Here is a 9,913-nt window from a genome sequence, read left to right as displayed (position 1 = left end):
ACAGATTCTCCACTCTGGGTTAAACAAAAATTCCTCCTCACCTCTATGCGAAAAGGACGCCCCTCTATTCTGAGGCTGTGCCCTCTGGTGTTAGATTCCCCCCCCTTTAACTTGCTCTAAGATCAATCAAGGCTTCCATCCTACACAGCCCTCCATTTCTCTATCGTCCATGAGTAACTCACACAACATGGAGGAACTCAGCAGGTCAGGCAGCATCTATGGAGAGGGAAACAGTCGAAGCATTGGGCTGAAAGCCACCACAGGACTGGAAAGGAAGGGAGTAGGAGCCAGAATAAGAAGGTGGGGGGAGGGGGAGGAGTACAAATTGGCAGGTGACAGGTGAGACCAGGTGTGGGGGAAGGTGAATGGGTGCGGAAGGGGAGTGACATATGAATTTGACAGTAATAGGTGTCCAGGTGAATCATTCTAATTCCCCACTTACCTCTGCTATTCACCCCACCTGCTCATCACCTCCCCTGATTCCCTTCCTCCTTCTCTTTCTTCCACAGTCCACCATCCTGTCCTATCAGGTTCTTTCATAGAACCCTAGAACCACAGAACATTACAGCACAGAAACAGGCCTTTTGGCCCTTCCTGGCTGTGCCGAACCATTTTTCTGCCTCGTCCCACTGACCTACACCTGGACTGTATCCCTCCATACACCTCTCATCCATGTACCTGTCCAGGTTTTTCTTAATTGTTAAAAGTGAGCCCACATTTACCACTTCATCTGGCAGCTCATTCCATACTCCCACCACTCTCTGTGTGAAGAAGCCCCCCTAATGTTCCCTTTAAACTTTTCCCCCCTCACCCTTAACCCATGTCCTCTGGTTTTTTTCTCCCCTTGCCTCAGTGGAAAAAGCCTGCTTGCATTCACTCTATCTATACCCATCATAATTTTATATACCTCTATCAAATCTCCCCTCATTCTTCTACGCTCCAGGGAACAAAGCCCTAACCTGTTCAACCTTTCTCTGTAACTGAGTTTCTCAAGTCCCGGCAACATCCTTGTAAACCTTCTCTGCACTCTTTCAACCTTATTTATATCCTTCCTGTAATTTGGTGACCAAAACTGAACACAATACTCCAGATTCGGCCTCACCAATGCCTTATACAACCTCACCAAAACGTTCCATCTCTTATACTCAATACTTTGATTTATAAAGGCCAATGTACCAAAAGCTCTCTTTACAACCCTATCTACCTGTGACGCCACGTTTAGGGAATTTTATATCTGCATTCCCAGATCCCTCTGTTCTACTGCACTCCTCAGTGCCCTACCATTTACCTTGTATGTTCTACCTTGGTTTGTCCTTCCAAAGTGCAATACCTCACACTTGTCAGTATTAAACTCCATCTGCCATTTTTCAGCCCATTTTTCCAGCTGGTCCAAATCCCTCTGCAAGCTTTGAAAACCTTCCTCACTGTCCACTACACCTCCAATCTTTGCATCATCAGCAAATTTGCTGATCCAATTTACCACATTATCACCCAGATCATTGATATAGATGACAAATAACAATGGACCCAGCACTGATCCCTGTGGCACACCACTAGTCACAGGCCTCCACTCAGAGAAGCAATCCTCCACTACCACTCTCTGGCTTCTTCCATTGAGTCAATGTCTAATCCAATTTACCACCTCTCCATGTATACCTAGCGACTGAATCTTCCTAACTAACCTCTCATGCGGGACCTTGTCAAAGGCTTTACTGAAGTCCATGTAGACAACATCCACTGCCTTCCTTTCATCCACTTTCCTGGTAACCTCCTCGAAAAACTCTAATAGATTGGTTAAACATGACCTACCATGCACAAAGCCATGATGACTCTCTCTAATAAGTCTGTCTATCCAAATACTTGTAGATCCTATCTCTGAGTACTCCCTCCAATAATTTACCTACTACTGACGTCAAATTTACCGGCCTATAATTTCCCAGATTACTTTTAGAGCCTTTTTTAAATAACGGAACAACATGAGCCACTCTCCAATCCTCCGGCACCTCACCCATAGACACTGACATTTTAAATATATCTGCCAGGGCCCCTGCAATTTCAACACTAGTCTCCTTCAAGGTCCGAGGGAATACCCTGTCAGGTCCTGGGGATTTATCTAAAGTTAGCAAGCACCTCCTCCTCCTCCTCAATCTGTATAGGTTCCATGACCTCACTATTTGTTTGCCTTATTTCCATTGACTCCATGCCAGTTTCCTTAGTAAATACAGATGCAAAAAACCCATTTAAGATCTCCCTAATTTCTTTTGGAACCATATATAGCTGACCACTCTGATCTTCAAGAGGACCAATTTAATCCCTTACTATCCTTTTGCTCTTAATATACCTGTAGAAGCTCTTTGGATTATCCTTCACCTTGACTGCCACAGCAACCTCATGTCTTCTTTTAGCCCTCCTGATTCCTTTCTTAAGTATCTTTTTGCACTTGTTATACTCCTCAAGCACCTTATTTGCTCCCTGTTTCCTATACATGTTATACATCTCTCTCCCCTTTGCCAGCCACACACTTTGCCTCTCATCTCTCACCTGCCAGCTTGTACTCTTTCCCCTCCTCCCGCCTTTTTATTTTGACATTTTCTCCCTTCTAATCAGTCCCAATAAAGGGTCTTGACTCGAAATTTTGACTGTTTATTCGCCTCCACAGGTGCTGCCAGATTTGCTCATTTCCTCCAACATTGTGTGTTTGCTGTTCCTGTAATGCCCTGGTAAAGATTTCTACTGCTGTGCTGCTGGGTATTTTATTTTAGTGGTTTTCTGTGAAAGCAGTGTGTCTTGCTGGTAGAATGCTTTGGTTTCGGCTAAAGATAAGGAGCCGTGTGGTTCAACTTAGGAGTGAGTGTCAGCCAATCAGGATGCTGGGATGGAGAGAAGGTTCTAGAGAGCTGGATGGAGAGAGGTTTCTGACGGACAGTAGTCAGGTACATGGTCTTTTGGCAGGAGATGTGGATAGGAGCAGTTCAGCGAAGATGCCCGGAGGATCCTATCTGAAGGAAAGACTTTAATGCAAAAAGTGTTTTGCGAGATGAAGGAGTTCAAGTAGGGAAGTTCTACCGGTGATTGGTGATGATAATTCAGCACTGTGAGTAAAGTGGTACATCCAGCCAATACAGAAATGAGCTCCAATGTTTATGTGCACATTTAGATTGCTTTAATTGTAATGGGACCTTTTATTTTTTTCTCTTTTCTTTTCCTATTAACTGTTTGATAAAGCGGAAATTGGAACTTAGAAAACATAGACAACCTACAGCCCTTCGGCCCATAATGCTGTGCTTAACATGTACTTACTTTAGAAATTATCTAGGGCCCATAGCCCTCTATTTTTCTAAGCTCCATGTATCTATCCAGGAGTCTCTTAAAAGACCCTATTGTATCCGCTTCCACCACCGTCGCCGGCAGCCCATTCCACACACTCACCACTCTCTGCGTAAAAAACCTACTCCTGACATCTCCTCTGTACCTACTTCTAAGCACCTTAAAACCGTACCCTCTCGCGTTAGCCATTTTAGCCCTGGGAAAAAGCCTCTGACTATCCATACGATCAATGCCTCTCATTATCTTATACACCTCTATCAGGTCTCCTCTCATCTTCTGTCGCTCCAAGGAGAAAAGGCCGAGTTCACTCAAACTATTCTCATAAGGCATGCTCCCCAATCCAGGCAACATCCTTGTAAATCTCCTCTGCAACTTCTATAGTTTCTACATCCTTCCTGTAGTGAGGCGACCAGAACTGAGCACAGTACTCCAACCTGACCAGGTTCCTATATAGCTGTAACATTACCTCTCGGCTCCTAAACTCAATTCCACGGTTGATGAAGGCCAATACACCGTATGCCTTCTTAACCACACAGTCAACCTGCGCTGCAGCTTTGAGTGCCCTATATAATTTTATGCTGGTGTACGATCTGTTATTTCTCGGCGACTGATAATTGTGCATGGACAGTACTTACACAATGTTTGCTCAAATCAAGGCTCCTTCAATCAGAATTCCCAACGCTCCTGTTTGTTTGAACCCCAAATCATACCGACCTCAGACATATATCGTTTAGAATAGTAGCCTGCTCATTGCAGAGTCACCTGGCTGTCAGCAGAATTATCTGTCTAGCCAAGCTAGCATGCGAACTCTGGTGGGGCGGGGGGGTTACACTTATGTTTGAGTGGGGTGGTACGGTAGCATAGCGGTTAGTAAAACATTTTACAGCACCAGCTGTAAGATGGAGGTCCAATTCTTATTGCTGTCTGTTACATTCTCCACATGACAGTGTGGGATTTGCCCGGATTCCTCCCACATACCAATGATGTACAGTTAGAGTTAGTGAGTTGTGGGTATGCAATGTTGTTGTCAGATGTGGGCTGCCAAGCACACACCTTGCTGATATGACTTCATGCAAAAACGAGGCATTTCACTGCATAGTTCAGCGTACAAGACTGAAATATGCATGCAGCTGATCTTTATCTTTCAATATTCACTTTGGAGGGGAGGGTCCCTCCATCCCTGAGCTCCCCAGCTGTAGCTGGATCTGATCGGTACGTACCACATCCTGATCGTAGAGAACCTCCAGGATGTTGCTGAGCAATTGGACGCAAGCCTCCTCCTCTTCACCTTTCTGAATCAGCTCCCTCAGTGTGCTGGTCATTATGGACAGCAAAATGGACCGACATTCTGTGGAAGAGGAATGACAATCTTTGGATAAAACTGAACATCCTGCATTCTTTTCAAATACTACTCCCTTACCATGACATTTATGGTCCCTGAGTTGTTCAGTGAAACATCCTCACAAACTCCTCACTCACCAAGCAAACTGGAAAGTGGCAAAAGCTGACATCTGTACCCACATCCAGAGCAGATGGTGGTTTTGGGGAGAGATTTATTAAGCCAAGAGGAATTGGAAGGCTGAGCATACTGGGACTAATGTTCTGAGTTGTGCACACTTCAATGCAGTGAGTATTGTAGGAAAGGCAGATGAGCTTAGGGCATGGATCAGCATGTGCAATTATGACACTGTAGCCATTAGTGAGACTTGGTTCTAGGAGGGTAGGACAAGGAGGGGAGACATTACTTGTAATGGGCATTCCCATTCTCATATGTCTATCCACGGCCTCCTCTACTGTCAAGATGAAGCCACACTCAGGTTGGAGGAACAGCACCTTATATTCCCTCTGGGTAGCCTCCAACCTGATGGCATGAACATTGACTTCTCTAACTTCTGTTAATGCCCCACCTCCCCTTCGTACCCCATCCTTTATTTATTTATTTATTTATTTATTTATTTATTTATTTATTTTCTTTTCCCTTTTTTCTCTCTCTTTTTTCTCCCTCTGTCCCTCTCACTATACTCCTTGCCCATCCTCTGGGCTTTCCTCCCCCTTTCTTTCTCCCTAGGCCTCCCGTCCTATGATCCTCTCCCTTCTCCAGCCTCGTGTCCCTTTTGCCAATCAAATTTCCAGCTCTTAGCTCCATCCCTCCCCCTCCTGTCTTTTCCTATCATTTCCTTCCCCGTCCCACTTTCAAATCTCTTACTAACACTTCTTTCAGTTGGTCCTGACGAAGGGTCTCAGCCCGAAACATCGACTGTACCTCTTCCTATAGACGCTGCCTGGCCTGCTGTGTTCACCAGCATTTTTGGGTGTGTTTTGCTTGAATTTCCAGCATCTGCAGATTTCCTCGTGTTTCCAGTGATATTAAACCTGATTCTGATTCTGATCAAAGCTTGCAGAGGGATCTGGACCAGCTGGAAAAATGAGCTGAAAATTTCAGATGGAATTTAATGCTGGCAAGTATGAGGTGTTGCACTTTGGAAGGACCAACCAGGGTAGGTCTTACACAATGAATATAAGGGCACTGAAGAGTGTGATGGAACAAAAGGATCTGGGCATACAGGTCCATAATTCACTGAATGTAGTGTCACAGGTAGACAGGATCATAAAGAAAACTTTTGGCACATTGCCCTTCATAAATCAAAGTGTTGAGTACAAGAGTTGGAATGTTATATTTGGGGCATAAGACACTGGCAAAGCCTAATTTGGAGTACTGTGTGCAGTTTTGGTCACCTACCTACAGGAAAAGTGTTTACAAATTGAAAGAGTGCAGAGAAATTTTACAAACATGTTGTCATGACTAAAGGACGTGAGTTAGTGGGAAAGGTTGGATCGGTTCAGACACTAGGAACCAAGAGGTAATGTTGCAGCTGTATAGGACTCTGGTCAGACCCCACTTGGAGTACTGTGCTCATTTCTGGTCGCCTCACTGCAGGAAGGATGTGGAAGTCATAGAAAGGGTGCAGAGGAGATTTACAAGGATGTTGCCTGGATTGGGGAGCATGGCTTATGAGAATAGGTTGAGCGAACTCAGTCTTTTCTCCTTGGAGCGATGGAGGTCGAGAGGTGACCTAATAGAGGTGTATAAGATGATGAGAGGCATTGATTGTGTGGATAGTCAGAGGCTTTTTCCCAGGGCTGAAATGGTTGCCACAAGAGGACACAGGCTTAAGGTGCTGGGGAGTAGGTACAGAGGGTAAGTTTTGTACTCAGAGAGTGGTGAGTGTGTGGAATGGGCTGCTGGCAACAGTGGTGGAGGCGGATACGATAGGGTCTTTTAAGAGACTTTTAGATAGGTACATGGAGCTTAGAAAAATAGAGAGCTATAGGTAAGCCTAGTAATTTCTAAGGTAGGGACATGTTCGGCACAACTCTGTGGGCCGAAGGGCCTGTATTGTGCTGTAGGTTTTCTATGGTTCTATGTTTATTCCCTAGAGCGTAGGAGAATGAGGGGAAATTTGACAGAGGTATACAAAATTGTTTCCTTAAGGTGTCATAACCGGGGGTGAGGGGTATAGTGGGGATAAGCTCTCACTACCTACGAAATGCTCCCAGTGACGTGTATCTCAATTAGCCTCTGACAACCAAGTTCAGCTCCTGGCCTTCACGTGTGGCTTAGTTACTCAGCCTGGTGGAACCATTTCTACCGACAGGAGAAGGAGCAAAGGTGTATTACTGGTGCCTTAAAATGTGTTGCCTCAGGCACACGGGGATCATCAACCGTGGTTGGCAGCTCATCTAGGAAAAGGAAAACTCTGATCACAAACCTCCACTGCCCTGTAGCTATACCCACTGAAGTGGAGGGCTTCAGGAATAAACTCCGAGGAAAAATCCAGAGCTGGAGTCCCTAAGGCAGTCCTATGTTGAGTTCAATGCTAACTGGCAACTTCTGCGATGCCACTGGTGACAAACTGTATCAGTCTCTGCTCTTCCTTTGGATTCATCAGCTGCGTGGCGAGGGGGAGCCTGTTGCATGAGCAACAGCTTCCTCTCCATATTGCACTACTCTGGTCTGCATATCAGCAGGGCTGCACCAACAATGTAGACAGCTGTGTAACATCCATAGTTGATTCTGACCAACGGAGAACCTCAACATACAAATTAGGAGGGGTACAGGTAGGGTAAATGTAAGCAGGCTTTTTCCACCGAGGTTGGGTGAGACTAGAACGAGAGGGCGTGGGTTAAGAGTGAAAGGTATAATGCCGAAAGGGAACATGAGGGGGAACAACTTCACTCATAGGGTGGTGAGTCTGTGAAACGAGCTGTCAGTGAAAGTGGTGGATGTGAGTTTGATTTCAATATTTAAGGGAAAGTTGGATAGATACGTGGATGAAAGGGTTTTGGAGGGCAATGGTCAATGGGACTAGGCTGCTTAATAATTCAACATGGACTGAATGAGACAAGGGGCCTGCTTCTGTGTTGTGGTAATCAATAATTCTATGACTCTATCTGGTGATAGAACATAGAACAAGACAGCACAGAAACAGAAATCTGTAAATGCCTGTAAGAAAATGAATCTCAAGGCATGATATGGTAACGTATAGCAACACACACATAATGCTGGAGGAGCTCAGCAGGTCAGGAAGCATCTAAGGAAAGGAAAAAACAATCAACGTTTTGAGCTGAGACCCTTCATCAGGAGATGAAAGGAACAGGGAAGGAGCCAGAATTAGAAGTGAAGGGAGGTGAGGGAGTACAAGCTAGAAGGAGATAGGTGAAGCCAGGTGGGTGGAGAAGGGGGGTGAAGTAAGAAGTTATGAGGTGATTGTTGGAAAAGAGGGGCTAGAGAAGAAGGAATCTTGAGAAGTCATTGTAGTACAGCAGTTCGAGCAATGCTCTTGCAGCTCAGGGCGCTGGAGTTCACAGTTCAATTCTGGCATCCTCTGTAAGCAAGTCTGTACGTTCCTTCCCGTGTGCATGAGAGTTTCCCCCGGGTGCTCTGGTTTCCTCCCACAGTCCAAAGACATACCGGTTAGTAGGTTAATTGGTCATTGTAAATTGTCCTGCGATTAGACTAGGGTTAAGTCAGTGGATCACTGGCCGGCATGGCTCAAAGAGCCAGAAGGGCCCGTTCTCTAAATAACTCAGTAAATCTGATAGGAGAGGAGAATGGACCATGAGAGAAGGGGAAGGAGGAGAGGCACTAGGGGCAGGTGATAGCCAAGTGAGGAGAAGAGAATAGATAAGAGGCGTGCCAGAGTGGGGAATTGAAGGGTGAAGGGGAGGAGGTAAAATTACCCGAGGTTTGAGAAATCGATGTTCACAACATCAGGCTGGAAGCTGCCCAGATGGAATATGAGGTATTGCTCCTCCAACCTGAGTGTGGCCTCAATGTGGCAGTAGAGGAGGCCACAGACTGATATGTCAGAATGGGAATGGGAATCAGAATTAAAATGGTTGGCCACCGGGAAATCCTGCATTTTGCAGTTGGAACCGAGGTGCTCGACAAAGCACCCCCAGTCTATGTCGGGTCTCACCAATACAGAGGCCGCTTTGGAAGCACCAGATAGAGTGCACGACCCCAGCAGATTCACAGATGGAGTTTTGCCTCACGTGGAAGGGCTGTTTGGGACCCTGAATGGAGGTAAGGGAGGAAGTGAATGGGCAGGTGAGACACCTCTGCCACTTGTAGGGATAAGTGTCAGGAGGGAGATTAGTGGGGAAGTACAAATGGATAAGAGAATCACAGTGGTAGTGATCCCTGTGAAAAGTGGAGAGTGGTGAGAAGGTAAAGATTTGTTTGGTGGTAGGGTCCCATCAAAGATGGCAGAAGTCATGGAGAATGATTGGTTGGATGCTGAGGCTCCCGGGTGGTAGGTGAGGATGAGTGGAACTCTATCTCTGTTAAAGCAGCACAAAGATGGGCTGATGGCGGATGTTCAAGAAGTGGAAGAGATGTGGGTGAGGGCAGCATCAATGGTGGAGGAAGGGAAACCCGTTTTTTGAAGGAGCAGGACATCTCTGATATCCTGGAAAGGAAAACCTCATCCTTGGAAAAGATACAGCAGAGATGGATAGGAAGAGGTATGGTCGAGATACGGTAACATCTACATACTTTGAACATAGAACAGTACAGCACCTTTGGTCCATGATGTTGTGTCAACCCTTTAACTTTCTCTAAGATCTACCTTATGTTTCCCTCCAGGTAGCTCTCCATTATTCTATCATCCATGTGTCTATCTAACATTTTCTTAAATGTCCCTAATGTATCTGCCTCTACCACCTCAGCTGGCGGTATAGGTATAGGTTGATACAGTAGGGACATTTAAGAGAATTTGAGTTAGGTACATGGATGTGTGCCTATCACCTTGTGTAAAAAACCTATCTTTTATATCCTCTCTACACTTTCCCCCAACCATCTTAAAGTTATGACTCCTAATAAATAGCTGATAATAGATTCTCTTTGAACTTCAGCACACCATGTTGTGCGGACCATCATGCCAACTCACTTGCCTCTTCATGTGTCTATCCAAACAACTCCGAAATGTTAAACACAAAAGATTCTGCAGGTGCCAGAAACCCAGAGCAAAACATACAAAATGCTGGAGTGACATTGTAGTCAGGCAGCATCAACAGAAATGAA

General features: G+C 45.5%; 1 protein-coding gene across 2 annotated transcripts in view; it reads right to left on the bottom strand.

Moving 5' to 3' along the window:
* LOC134345844 (dedicator of cytokinesis protein 2-like) overlaps positions 1–9,913 on the bottom strand; it is a 1,258,793-nt gene that overhangs the window by 799,183 nt on the left and 449,697 nt on the right. For both annotated transcript variants that reach the window (XM_063047144.1, XM_063047146.1), the window contains one exon: positions 4,548–4,675. In XM_063047144.1, coding sequence (XP_062903214.1) covers positions 4,548–4,675 — 128 coding nt within the window. The remainder of the gene's footprint in view (positions 1–4,547; positions 4,676–9,913) is intronic.

This window comes from Mobula hypostoma, chromosome 4 (genome assembly GCF_963921235.1).
Source record: "Mobula hypostoma chromosome 4, sMobHyp1.1, whole genome shotgun sequence".
NCBI classification, from domain to species: domain Eukaryota; kingdom Metazoa; phylum Chordata; class Chondrichthyes; order Myliobatiformes; family Myliobatidae; genus Mobula; species Mobula hypostoma.
Note: the sequence above shows the minus strand (reverse complement) of the source record. Positions and strands in the feature narration are given on the sequence as shown.